Here is a 14,972-nt window from a genome sequence, read left to right on the forward strand (position 1 = left end):
GAGAAGTGTACCAAACATGCAATGAAGATGTAGAAAAATGGACAAAAAAAAAAAGAAAGACGATAATTGTTGTAGTAGAAATAAATGTGTCAACCTACTGTCATGGTCTTTGTCGCCATTGCTGTCTCATTTGCCAATATTTGGATCCAAACTATTGTAAATGGACAGTGCAGGCAAAAAAAACACTAGGTGGGTTCTCGTCTGTTCAAGTCTTGGTGGATAGATTCAGTCTTTCGTGGAGAAGATTTTTCTTTTAAGTTATATGAGTGCTCTGTGGTGCCAAGACAATTAAATTTGTGGTGAAAGATTATTCTGATCAATATATGTATTTATAAATAGTATCATGGTCTTTATCTGGGGGGTCTATCGAAAACCACCTCTCTACTTCTTCGAAGGTAGCGGTATGGACTGCGTACATTTTACCTTCCCCAGATCCCACTTGGTGGAAATTCACCAGATATGTTCAATTCAATATAATTTTTTTTCTTTTTTGAGGTGTCGAAATACTATTATGAAATAAAAGATTGTACCTGATTGCAAAAAGAAAATGATAGTCATAAAGTTTCTGCCATAAACCAACTGCTACGCAGAATCTTTGAAACAAAAATTGTAGGTCTTTAAAATTAAGAATCAAAACAATATTAAGCACTACTAACTTAGTCTACCTCCTCAATCTCAGCACTACTTCTGCCGCTAGATGCAGGACCGTCATCATCCATGCCAACACTTATGTCACCACCTGCTCCCCAGTATATTTTTGCAATAATTGGGTTGCAAATACTCTCAAACTCTTTTATTTTTTCCTCAAACTTATCAGCCTCAGCAAGTTGGTTACCATCGAGCTATTAGATGGCTTGCTCAATGGCATCCTCAATCTTCTTCTTGTCATCAGCGGACACCTTGGACGCAATCTTCTCATCCTTCACTATGTTCCTCATATTATCTGCCCTTGTCATTTGTGATGGTAATCTTGTTCTTCTGTCCAGTGGTATTATCCTCAGCTGAGACATTCAAACTTCCACAGATAATCCATATGACAACTGCATCTGCAGAACATCACAAGAGGAAAGAAATGCAGAAACACAAATATTAACAGGAAGACCAATTCATTTCCAATTCATTATGCTTTTCTCTGGTGTTATATACGCCATTATAAAACCTGAAATTTGTTCAAGCATATCTTCGATTTGTCCGAGAACTGTAACTCTAGTTATTCTAGGCAAATCTACCATCGTTAAGTCTGGAACACCATTCTTTTTCACTATAAGTTTTGAAGAGATATCGGATATGCCCTTACCATGTCTAGCAATCTCATTAGTTGCGAGAATAATGACATCTGCAATGTGAGCTTCATCGGTTGGAACCAAATTTCCATTGTACTCCAAGTAAACCTCGGTCTCCCTGTGATTTTGGAGCCTCGTGATGAGAGGCACTCTAGTGCAAATGCCTTCTCCTCTAGGAAGTTTAATTCCAGCAATTGACTCAAGCACACTCTTATCAGAAGGCCTAGGTTCAGCTATGGCTAGTTATCAGAGTCGAGCACTTTTTTACTTGTTAAACCCAAGATAACATGAGCTTCAACTATTCAAGTTTAGACAATAATTTAGCCATGCACTTCTAAACTAATTTCTGGTGGCAATATTCTTTGAAGCAAACTTGTTGCACAACCATCAGATAAAAATTATACACTGATCAGAAAGTTGAATTCCAAAGCAGAGGAGTTTCTTGAAAGTTAGAGTTATAGCTAGTCAATTAAGGAAAGGGCAGGCCGCACAACATGAAGCAACATAGAACTAACATAGCAAATAAAAAGGAAATGGTTATACTTCCCCGCTAATTGTCATAGCAGCTATCAAATTGCACCATAGAATCTAGAAGTCAAATGGCTACAAAGAGAATTTGAATAACTGCCGTAGCATCTATAAAATTACATATACACTTAACACATTTGTTCTAGATTTGAAATATTTAACAAACATTAGTTACACAAAAATTTAGCATCCTTAGGTCTATAGCAATAACTAGGGGTGTCAAAAAATGGCACTATTGCCATACTTTAAAGTTGTTAATCAAGCAAAAACGATCAAACTAGTGACGCCACTTATATCCATAAGTTTGTCATACTTTAAATTTCATCATGGACAGCCATCCACACCATTGTGTCGCGCTTATCTTCACCCATACTTAAAAATAACTCTATTTTTTTTATCATCTTTATAGAGAACCATTGCAGCTTTGATACGTTGTTCTACAATGTACAACTCAAAAAATACAAGGGATTTAAGGATGGAATAAACTTGACCACGAACATCAGATCAATCACACTCTCTGAGCTTTTCAATCAAGGCACTCATTCTTTTGTATTGACCTTTAGTAAAAATTTTAAGAACTTCCATCATACCGTCAAGAAATCTCTTATTATTATCCTCTACTATTTTTTTACTTTTCTTGTTTTTCTCTTTTCATTAACATTAGAAGAGGACCTTTTAGCATACTCACCTTGTTTATGAGTCTGTCAGGATCCAACATTTTCATTAATGTTCCAGTTGTAATACCCCAATTTTTTAAACCGAAATGCTACATGATGCTCATGACCCCGAAGGACCACAAGCTAACTCATCACTGATATCTGTACCAGTATACTGCATAATATATCATAAAATGCAGAAAAATGAACATGAAAGGCCATAAGGTTTGAACTGAATAAATGTCTGATAACAAAATATCTAAAAAAGGTATAACAATACCAAAACAAGTCATAAATACTAAAAATAATGAGATCTGAATATCTAATCTGACATCCAGTCTGAAAGCCTCTAACTGAACTTAATAAGAAGTTGAAGGACCATGTCTCCAACTAACTCCATCTAGCAACTGAATAGTAAATGTAGCAATAATCATATCATCCTTGAATAAGAAGAACTCACTGCAAACTCTGAACACTGGAATGCTACTACTGATCTGGAGCTCGTGCCTCTGAACCTATGGTGTAACATAAGAGAAAGCACCATAGCGCAAATGCGTCAGTACGTCTGAATGTACTGAGTATATAAGTGAGGTAGGCTAAATAGAAATGGTTATATACATGAAAAATGCTAACTAATATGAACGTGGGAATTCATACATGCATACATAACTGTAACTAAACTCGTGGAGATACTGACTACTGTGTCTGAATACTGACAACATGAGTGTACTGATACTTAGATACTGAATAGATAAATAACTATTTCTGACATTTTGAATTATGAAGAACTGGTCTGGTTGACGGTGTCTAACAGTCCAGAAGCTGAATACTGATATCATGAATATAACTGTAATGATTGACCTAATCGATGTAACTGCTACTGAATCCTACTGCTATCTGAAATACATTAAACTAAATAATTGGGCTGAACTGAATAATTGAACTAAACTGATTAGCTGAATTGATACTGATTAACTAGACTGATATTAGTGGTATTGTTTAGTGGAGCTAAACTAAGTTTACTGGATTTCGATGACTGATGGAATGTACAGAATTCTGAGGACTAGTTGAGAGTACTGAAATTACTAAGATTGAAATTGAATACTAAGGTTACACATATTACTGAGTACTGAGATCACTGAACTACTAAGATTACTGAGGTTACTGAATTTTTCCTGAGTCACATGACTGGCTAAATTCTATAGATCATGGCTTGACTGAGAGTATCGTGATAACATGACATGGCTCTAGGCACACAACTATATATTCGAGTTCGAATACCCCCAGGACTCGATGGGAGGAAACTGACACAACATGACTGACTTGATCATAAGATTGGAGTCCACAATTCACATTGTCATAAGTAGGGGATATTATACTTCACGTAGTTCTTCAACATCTTAAGCATGGTAGGGAGTGCATGGATATATTTCATGTACATATAGTATATCTCCATTATCATACATGCTTCGTACCACAACAATAGCAACACATCAATAGCATGGAATTTATATTAAAGTATATAGCTAACATAGACTTGTTATTTAGATATCATGGAATCATGTAAACATGAATTTCTAGCATCCTAAGCATTTTATCAAACACCTTGCATGCATAATATTGAGCATAGGTATACTTAACAAATTTAGAAATCTTGAACCACCCAAATTCATGGGTTTCCAACTAACCTATTCGCATGATTCATGAAAAACACATCAACACACAACCTTGAATCCAAACAACAATCATTAACATGAATATAGTCATAAAACAACAAGGAAATCACAATTTATAATTTAAAACATGATTCTTAAGCTCCATGGATGAAAGGGACCCATGGATGAACACTATGCATACCTTAGATTAAGAATTCATGAAGATTGACGGTGAAATTTCCTTGAAGTAGACTCTTCTATGAAAACCGTAGGGCTTGTTCTTGAGAGTTTTGATCGTGAGAGGAAACACTAATCTTGTGGTTGAGAGTGTATGAGAGAGCTTTTTGAGATGTTTAACTAAAGAGAAAGGAAGATAATACACTCTTTGAGGATTATAAGTTGTGGGAATTGAAGTAAAAAGACCAAAATACCCTTACTAAAATGTCCCTCAATTGTAGGAAAAATATACTTGACGCCATCCGTGATAGGCCGTCAGGTCTGTGATAGGCCATCACGAATGGTCGTCACAAAAGGACTCAAAATTCTTGATTTTCTACCCAGACTGACGACGTTGTCAGAGATATCATCATAATGTGACGACGTCGTTAAAAAGGTCGTCAGAAATATGATAGCCCATCAAAAACGTCGTCTCAGTTTTCCAGCTTGACATGCTGAAATAAAATGGGGATAACTCTTTGCTCCAATATCGAATATATGCGAAATTGGTATCGTTGGAAAGATAATTCAAAGATATTTCATTTGATATATAATAAACCACCCAGTTAGTCATATACAACGAGTTATGATTGATTGAAGTTGACCCAAGTTTTGACGTTCACTAAAACTTGAACGATAGGAAAGTTTTCAACTTGTACTTGAGTTAGGGGACCTCTATGATATAAATTCATGCTCAAATAGATTTACACACTACCTAATTGATTAACACACTAAATTTACATAGGATTTAAAGCTTTTGAAACATCTACACATAGGAATGATGGATTTTTATCCTAGTCCGAGATGTGGGGTATTACAATATCTCCTCCTTGGAAACATTCATCCTCGAATGATACTGGCTGAGATGAGAGAAAAGGAAACTTACACAAATATATAACATGAATAACTGATCATGATTTCATGGCCGACATGACTGAAAACTGAGCATATCATACTGTATATGCATATCTGATGCATGCGAAGCTAATTTATGAATATAGGACTGAGTGTTCCGATAAACTGAGTTTCTCAAACTGAGAATGCATATCTGATGCTTAACTGATAAGTTGAATCCATGTATATCTGATGCATGATTATATGAGTGACATAATACGTGAATACATGACTGAAAGTACCGATAAGCGGACTACACATATCTGATACGTGAATACATGACTGAACTGACTCACGAACATGCAACTGAACATGCAATGGTAAAGGAACTAATATTGAACTAAAACATGAGAACATGACTGATTCTGCTACGTGACATATGGACTGAACATCATGAACTGAACTGAACCTCTGAATACTTGACTTACAGCTGAGGTCTAACTTGAAGGTCAAATTATGAGTACCCTCTATTCTAGACCGAATTCATTATGCAAGGAGAAATTGAAGGATGTAAGGCATGAGAGCGTTAAGAGAAGGTGGGGTATCTCCCCCTTGGGACGCTATGTCCCTCTAAGAATGCTTACCTTACGGAGATACTGGGTGATGCACAAGGCATCTACAAACTAGATTATAACTAAACTTCGGGAGTCAGAAGCTAATGAATGATGAATGAGATGAACTGAACTTGCAACTACTAGGAGGTTCTACCTTGAAATTGTTACATTCTCTGAGGTTTTGGATAGCATGAATAGATACAAGGATGAGAAAACAAGCTATACAAATTTGACTGCTTGATTGCTAAACTGACTTGCTGGCACGACATGAATATTAAAAGAAGGGAAACTGTTCCTAAAACATCTCATAGAATCCTGCACATAAGTATGGTGCACAACACACGCATGTACAAAACTCTACTAGATATGACTTTCAGACTTCCTAGAACTCTATTGAACCTGGCTCTGATACCAAGTTTGTAATACCTTTCTCAACTGAAATGCTACACGGTGCTCATGACCCCGAAGGACCACAAGCTAACCCATGACTGATATCTGTACCTGTATACTACATAATATATCATAAAATGCGAAAACATGAACATGAAAAGCCATAAGGTTTGAACTGAATAAACGTCTGATAACAAAATGTCAGAAAAAGGTATAACAATACCAAAATAAGTCATAAATACTAATAATAATGAGATCTGAATATCTAATCTGAAATCTAGTCTGAAAGCCTCTAACTGAACTGTATAAGGAGTTGAAGGAACATGTCTCCAACTAACTCCATCTAGCAACTAAATAGTAAATGTAGCAATAATCATATCATCTTTGAATGAGAAGGACTCACTGCAAACTCTGAACACTAGAATGCTACCGCTGATCTGGAGCTCATGCCTCTGAACCTGTGTTGTAACATAAGATAAAGCACCATAGTGCAAATGTGTTAGTACGTCTAAATATACTGAATATACTTATGAGGTAGGCTAAATGCAAAGGGTTATATGGATGAACAATTCTGACTAATATGAACGTGAGAATACATACATGCATACATAACTGTAACTGAACTCGTGGACATATTGACTACTAAGTATGAATACTGACAACATGAGTGTACTGATACTGAGATACTGAATAGATGAATGACTATTTCTGACAATTCAAATTATGAAGAACTAGTTTGGTTGACTTTGTCTGACAGTCGTGAAGCCGAATACTGATATCATGAATTCTGATAACTAATATGACTGATACATGAGTTAAGAAAACTGATATAACTGATATAACTGTGATGATCAGCCTAACCTATGTAACTGATATTGAGCAACTGTATCTGACAGTCTAAGTTCTGATGAAACTATCTGAGTTCCGTTCTTCTTGGAGTAACTAAATCTGAGATCAGTCCTATCTAGTGGGTAATCATGAGTATACTGATAATAAGGATGATTTGACTTACTCTGAGATCATTCCTATCTAGCGGGTGATCTTTAAATCTAATGATTCTGATACTGATTAATCATAGTTGAGATCAGTCCTAGCTAATGGGTGATTTTGAAGTGTATTTACAATGATAAGCATTGACTATATCTAACAGTACTGAATCTATACTACTAAGCTGAGTTGACTGTATCTAAAAGCCTTGATTCTATAACTGAAACTGTGGGATCTGTTCATCTAAATGACATGCCCCAAGTTAAGCTGACTAGGGTCCAATTTCTGCCCTGAATGGAAGGGTGCCAGTACAGCGCCACCAGTAAAGTCATTTGCTGTAGAGTCATTCCTAATCTATCGGGTGACTCCTGAGATCAGTCCTATACATATAAATGTCCTAATGGGTGACCCCTGAGTATGTCAGTCTTATCTAACGAGTGACATCTCATACCTACGCTGGCTATGTAGTTCTGGAACTTAGGAATTGCTTCTAAGGATCTCAGCCTTAATCTAACGGATGAGTCTCCATCCCTAGGCTCACTCGGTGCTTAATACTACTGCTATCTGAAAGACATTGAACTAAATAATTGGGCCGAACTAAATAACTGAACTAAAATGATTAGCTGAACTGATATTGATTAACTAGACTGATACTAGTGGTATTGTTTAGTGGAGCTAAACTAAGTTTATTGGATTTCGATGACTGACGAAATGTACTAAGTTCTGAGGACTAGTTGAGAGTACTGAAATTATTGAGATTGACATTGAATACTAAGGTTACAGATATTACTGAGTACTAAGATCACTGAATTACTGAGATTACTGAGGTTACTGGATTTTTTCTGAGTCACATGACTTACTAAATTCTATAGATCATGGCTTGACTGAGAGTATCGTGATAACATGACATGGCTCTAGGCATACAACTACATTTTCGAGTACGAATACCCCCAGGACTCGATGGAAGGAAACTGACACAACATGACTGACTTGATTATAAGATTGGAGTCCACAATTCACTTTTTCATAAGTAGGGGATATTATGCTTCATGTAGTTCTTCAACATCTTAAGCATGGTAGGGAGTGCATGGATATATTTCATGTACATATAGTATATCTCCATTATCATACATGCTTCATACCACAACAATAACAACACATCAATAGCATGGAATTTATATTAAAGTATAAAGCTTACATGGACTTGTCATTTAGATATCATGGAACCATGTAAGCATGAATTTCTAGCATCCTAAGCATTTTATCAAACACCTTGCATGCATAATATTGAGCATAGGTATACTTAACAAATTTAGAAATCTTGAACCACCCAAATTCATGGGTTTCCAACTAACCTATTCACATGATTCATGAAAAACACATCAACATACAACCTTGAATCCAAACAACAATCATTAACATGAATATAGTCATAAAACAACAAGGAAATCACAATTTATAATTTAAAACATGATTCTTGAGCTCCATGAATAAAAGGGGCCCATGGATGAACAATACACATACCTTAGATTAAGAATTCGTGAAGATTGATGGTGAAATTTCCTTGAAATAGACTCTTCTATGAAAATCGTAGGGCTTGTTCTTGAGAGTTTTGATCTTGAGAGGAAACCCTAATGTTGTGGTTGAGAGTGTATGACAGAATTTTTTGAGATGTTTAACTAAAGAGAATGGAATATAATACGCTCCTTGAGGCTTATAAGTCGTGGGAATTGAAGGAAAAAGACCAAAATACCCTTAGTAAAATGTCCCTCAATTGTAGAAAAAGTATACTTGACGCCATCCGTGACAGGCCGTCAGGTCCGTGATAGGCCGTCACGAATGGTCGTCACAAAAGGAGTCCAAATTCTTGATTTTCTGCCCAGGGATGACGAAGTTGTCAGAAATATCATCAGAATGTGACAACGTCATTAAAAAGGTCGTCAAAAATGTGATAGCCCGTCAGAAACGTCGTCACAGTTTTCCAGCTTGACATGCTGAAATAAAATGGGGATAACTCTTTGCTCCAATATCAGATTTAGGCGAAATTGGTATAGCTGGAAAGCTAATTCAAAGATATTTCATTTGATATATAATAAACCACCCAGTTAGTAATATACAACAAGTTATATGATCGATTGAAGTTCACCCAAGTTTTGGCGCTCACTAGAATGATAGAAAAGCTTTCAACTTGTACTTAAGTTAGGGGTCCTCTATGATCTAAATTCATGCTCAAATAGATTCCCACATTACATAATTTATTAACACACTAAATTTACATAGGATTCGAGGCTTTTGAAATATCTACGCATAGGAATGTCGGATTTTCATTCTAGTCCAAAATGTAGGGTATTACACCAGCACTAGCTACAACGACATTCTCTTCTCTACTAAACACACTAGGTCTAGTGGCATTTTTGGCTCCACTAAATGAACTAGGTTCAGTGGCATCTTCAGCTGTAGTAAATGCACTATGTCCAGCGGCATTTTAAGCTTCTCCAGTACCTACTTTAGAGCTATGATAAACATTACCTTCTTCTTCATCATCAACATCAATAAGAAATCCCAAACTCATGTCATTACAAAGTGGTGGAGTTGGACTCTTTTAAATTTCCTCAGTAGCATCTAGCAGTGCTTCTGCAAACTCTCCAGTTGCTCTATCCTTGTCAAAGATTTCCTTCCAATCCTCAAAAATTGACCATTTCTTAGTATTCATATTCTTCACTTTTCGTTCAGCCTACAAAAAAATAATTAAAATATAGCGTAATGCCATATTCATCAATTATGAAAGCATTTAAGAGCAACAATATTCAATAAATATAGCTCTTATTCCTTCAAATAGCAACAAACTTCAGCAAATCAAGACGTTTACTAACATTTTTTGATAGGTTGTCAATTGACTTCCATAAATGTTGTGTAGTAGATTATCAAAAATGACACAAATGACTTCTATAAATGAAGCATATGACATACTTAATATGAAAAGTGAAAAACCTCACAGAGACAATCAGAATAGTAAGTCGGATCATATTAATTACCTTCATAAAGTTATCCTAAAATATTGGATCGTCAACTAATATAGCTCCATCAATATATTGAAAGCCCAAACCACTTTGAGTCTTTAGGAGAGCTATAATTCCATAACATTTTTTTCAATATCGCATTTTATTTTTGATGTATGGTTCTCCTTTTAATGCACTTTTAGGATGATGTTTGTGGATATAACGTTCTAACTCCATCAAGTGGCCTGGTCTAAAGGTTCCATTATCGCCTCTCCAACCACTAGCACACAACTCTTTCAATCCATCTAAAAGAGTTTGTTTTTCCTCTGGAATGTTTTTCCTCTGGAATCCACATCCTTCGCGTCGATGGATTTGAGTTGCTTGGTTTTTTTGATGCCTTGGTTGATGATGTCTGACTATTCATTTCACCTATAAATCTTGTATAATAGATTGTCAGAAATATGAAAAATAGAGCATCACAATAAGTTCAGAAAGTGTGTCAAATTATCAAAAATATATTTTTAAATTATACTACACTTTACAGTCAGAGAATAACATGAAGTTAAGCTCCCAAAGATTAACTGATTCAACTAACCAACACTATAAATTATAGCATACAACAATCAGAGCTATAAAGAGTACAAAAGGATGTATTATTAAGCTCACAAAAGTTAAAAGTTCCTGGCAGCTATACAACACATACAAGACCAATTCTAAAGAGCTAATAAAGTCTAAAAGTAGTCCATAGCTAACAGGTAGTAATATAGTCTCGAAAGTGGCAACAAATCAATTATTAGTTCTTTCATTCCATATTCGTTGAGCCAACTCATTCCTCCAACTACTCCACTCCTCCGACGATTCAACAACATCAATATTTTTGTGTTGATGGCTTCTAAGAATTCCCCAACGTCCTTTCAAGAGACCGAACACCCTTTCAATAACATTACGATCCCTAGAATACCTCGTGTTGAAAAGTTCTTCTTTACATCAAGGTGATGGATTGTCACCTCGCCAATTCTTCAACCAATATCTATATCCTTGAAAAGGTTACAGAAAACCTTTTCCAATTGTATATCCTCCATTGCACAAATAATACCTATAATATAAGCATATAATTTAGTTATTTCTATATAATATTCAATCCATGATGTAACTTGAAAGCATATACATGACCTACCCTCGGGGATTTTTAAACCATTTCTTCTTACTATAGCATCTCATAAAACACGGCCATCGGCAGCTGATCCTTTCCAACCAGGTAACACATATGTAAAATTGAGGTTTCTATCAGTGGAGGATCCATGATTTTTCTTCAGGAGGTTCGGAAAATGAAAAGCTAAACTTGTGAATAAGCCAACAAAATATAATTTCAAACAAAATATAATTGCAAGGGATTCTATCTTTTTTTTAATAGCAGCAACTGTAACACAACAATAATTGAACAAAAAATTAGGCACCATAGCGAGAATCGAACCCACGATATGCAACAAATGCATGCAGCCCAAGTAGGGGAGCCAATACCACAGAGGTATCTCAAATATTTGATTAAAATGGTTCAAATTTAATATACGTACATAAATACAGGTTTTATACCTTATATATACGACATAATTTTTTTTTGAGGGGGTTCGGGTGAACCCCCTAGAAACCACGTAGGTCCGCCCCTGGTTTCTATCACAAACTCCTAAAAAATTAGTTGTTATCTCTCCTTTTCTTGTCCTATATCTTGGTTTGTATTTAGTTAGAACTCTAATAGGAATGTAAGTACCGTTTAGTGCACCTAAACAACCCTATAAGATAAATTATAATGTTACCTCAAAGTATTAAAGTTTTGTACTTAAAGAAGTGCTAAACTGTAATTTTACCTACCTCAAACCATTTCCAGCGATCTTCAGTCTCATCTTCAAGTATTGATTTAGGATTAACAAGTAACAATGGGGTTAGTTTGAGAATAGCGTACAAGCATTCATTGAAAGCCTGACTTACGCTCCATCCTGATCTAATATAATCAACTTTGATAGATCTATTCTTCTCGTGATGAGCCAAGATATTGAAAAATATCGCTAACTTTTCACTGCTTGACATACTTTTACTATCGGTCAAACCTCCAATATTCTTATTTAAGAGAACTGAAGTGTGGAAGACATTTCTATCCATTCTTAACTTATCGATACATACACCATCACTGTCGTTTATTACATAATGCAAGTGAGAAATAATTTAACACCCATACAGTACCTAACCTCACCCTTATTTCGATATCGTCTTCTTAGAGAATGACCATGACTAGCCATGATTATGAAAAGGCAAATAAGGACAACAAGAAATTGTTGAAACATTATCTCCTCAAGAATAATATATTCAGTACCTGACAGTGGTTGATGATCCATAATAACACCTAAATATGCCATCAAAATAAAAAGAATGAACAAATATAAAATTTTAAAATAAATCTGTGAACAACCATATAGAGAGTGAAACAGATACTCAAACAAAAAGATCAGTGATAAACCTAAACTTCATCATCAAATTCATTGACTTTGAAAGATTGTATTCCAAAATGATTGTCACTCTCTTGATGATTGATTTTGGTACACAATAAACTACATCCAAATTGTGAAATAGGGATGGAAAAAATAAACAATGACTAAAAATAAAGGTTTGATACAATTACTAACCTTGTGGAGAAAAGCAAACAATATTGATTAATTTGAAGGATGAAGATGTGGAGAATGTTACACTCTCTGTTTCATGGCAAAGTACCAAAACAGAGAGAACAATTATTTAATACAGTGGAAAAGGAACAGAAATGAAATAGTGGGAAAAGAACGCGGGAAAATAATTTTAAGGAGGAATAATGTCATTTAATAGACTAATACATGTGTTAAAAGTTTGGCAAAATGACCTTCTGGACCCTGTACTATGTCGGTTTTGTAAGTTGGACACTTCTACTTACATGTTTGTCATCTGGACCCCTGAACCGACTAAAAAAAATTTTTTAAACACTTTTTGGGTGAGTGTTACATACTCTCCCACGTTTGCTGCCACATCAGCTACCACGTGTCCCACATCATCTTTCACGTCATTTTTATATATAAAAAATATTATATATTAAAATAAATAAATAAATAAATAAAAATAAAACCCTCCCTTTATCTTTTTCTTCTCTCTTTCCCCATTTCTTTCCATTTGCTGTTCATCTTTCTCCATTCCCTTTCCTCATTTCTTTCTTTTTGTTGTTTTTCTTTCTTCATTTCTTCTTCTTCTTTTTCTTACAAATGAACTTTTTCCATGGTCACTCTCATAACACACCATTACACACACTCACAATGAGCTTCCAACAATCATCTTCCACAGATTTTACACCCACATAATAAAAACGCATACACACATAGAGACCCATGACTTCCTAATATAGAGAAAACAATACAAACACACCCAACTACCGAGAAAAACACACACACTCAACTCACACACACCACACACTCTTCACTGATATCACACATACACACAGATCTAGGAGAGATTGAGTAAGAGAGGGTGTATAACTAATGCAAGTATTAGTTATGCATAGTCTAAAAAAGGATACCAAATATGGTACTACTAATACACAAATCATAATGCATATATTATATTTTTAATACACTCAACCAAATGGCCCCTTAGTGTTCTGCTAGTGCAGAGCAATTTTTTCCCCCAACTTTAGGTTTTTTATTTAATTACTTAGGTATAGATCTAATGATTAGGATTTTTTTTCCATAATATTTGTTGTGCGAGATAGAACCAAAAACTGTTGTTATAGTGAATTAAAGGAAATGAAAGTTTCATCCCTTTATTTGCAAGTCTTTATTGGAGGCAGTTTCATTTCATTTCAGTATTAGCAATTTTCAAGTTAGTTAGAGCTCTCTTATTGAGTGTTGTTATCAAGGTGATAATGAACCTGTTGACTCAATCAACTCAAATTATGTTTATCATAGCTTGATTTCTATCACCTTTTTACTTTTTACAGGCAAGAATAATCAAAATAATCTCTAAAAAATGATAGTTAATTTTTTCAATTGGGAGTACTTTTCAGTTTTCACTGAATCCATTTCACTTTTATACTCAAAATAATCTCTTTTAAGACTTCAATTGCCTTTCTTTCATATGCACTTAATTCATTATTTTTTCACTGAATCCATTTCATTTTTGTACTCAAAATATTCTCTTTTAAGACTTCAATTGCCCTTCTTTGATATGCACTTAATTCATTATTTTAATTGTTTCGTTTGTTAATGTTCAGATTGACGAGAGAAATGTTTCAACTCTATTTAAATATAAAATCATTATTATAGTTATCCCTATTTTACTCTCATAAAAAATTATTAAAAGGATGATTTTATTGAAGGAAATAAAGAGATTGGGGTGTAAGTCATCAAAAGAAAAAAAAATAGAATAGGGTGCAAGTAACAAAAGAAAGCACACATTAGGGTGCAAAATGCAACGGACTCCAACTACTTCTTAGAAAAGTACTATTAAGCTTTTATACGTGCATTATTAAAAATAATTTTCAAATGTTGAACAAAGTTTATACATTATTTAACTTTAAAAGAGGAAATACTGAGAACTAAAACTTAACAGGGAGAAAGTATATAACTTTGACATAAAAAAAAGCACGAAGCTAAAAATAGAACGCCAGAATAAAAACTCACCACTTTTAACATAGATTTTTCTTTGCCATCTCTGTGTGTAGAATATATGCATTTCCTTCAATTCAAAAATCAATCCCTATAGCCATACGAAATCATACAAAAAGGACATAAAACCACTG

General features: G+C 34.7%; 1 protein-coding gene across 1 annotated transcript; it reads right to left on the reverse strand.

Annotated features, from left to right (window-relative positions):
• Positions 1–939: 939 nt before the first annotated feature.
• On the reverse strand, positions 940–9,735 carry LOC124895760 (putative dynamin-related protein 4A). Its single transcript, XM_047406188.1, has 3 exons — positions 9,693–9,735; positions 1,160–1,522; positions 940–1,046 (listed from the first exon to the last, which is right to left on the reverse strand). The coding sequence occupies exons 1-3, from the start codon at positions 9,733–9,735 to the stop codon at positions 940–942; spliced, it is 513 nt and encodes a 170-aa protein (XP_047262144.1).
• Between the last annotated feature and the right edge of the window lie 5,237 nt (positions 9,736–14,972).

This window comes from Capsicum annuum, unplaced genomic scaffold, assembly GCF_002878395.1.
Source record: "Capsicum annuum cultivar UCD-10X-F1 unplaced genomic scaffold, UCD10Xv1.1 ctg995, whole genome shotgun sequence".
NCBI lineage: Eukaryota > Viridiplantae > Streptophyta > Magnoliopsida > Solanales > Solanaceae > Capsicum > Capsicum annuum.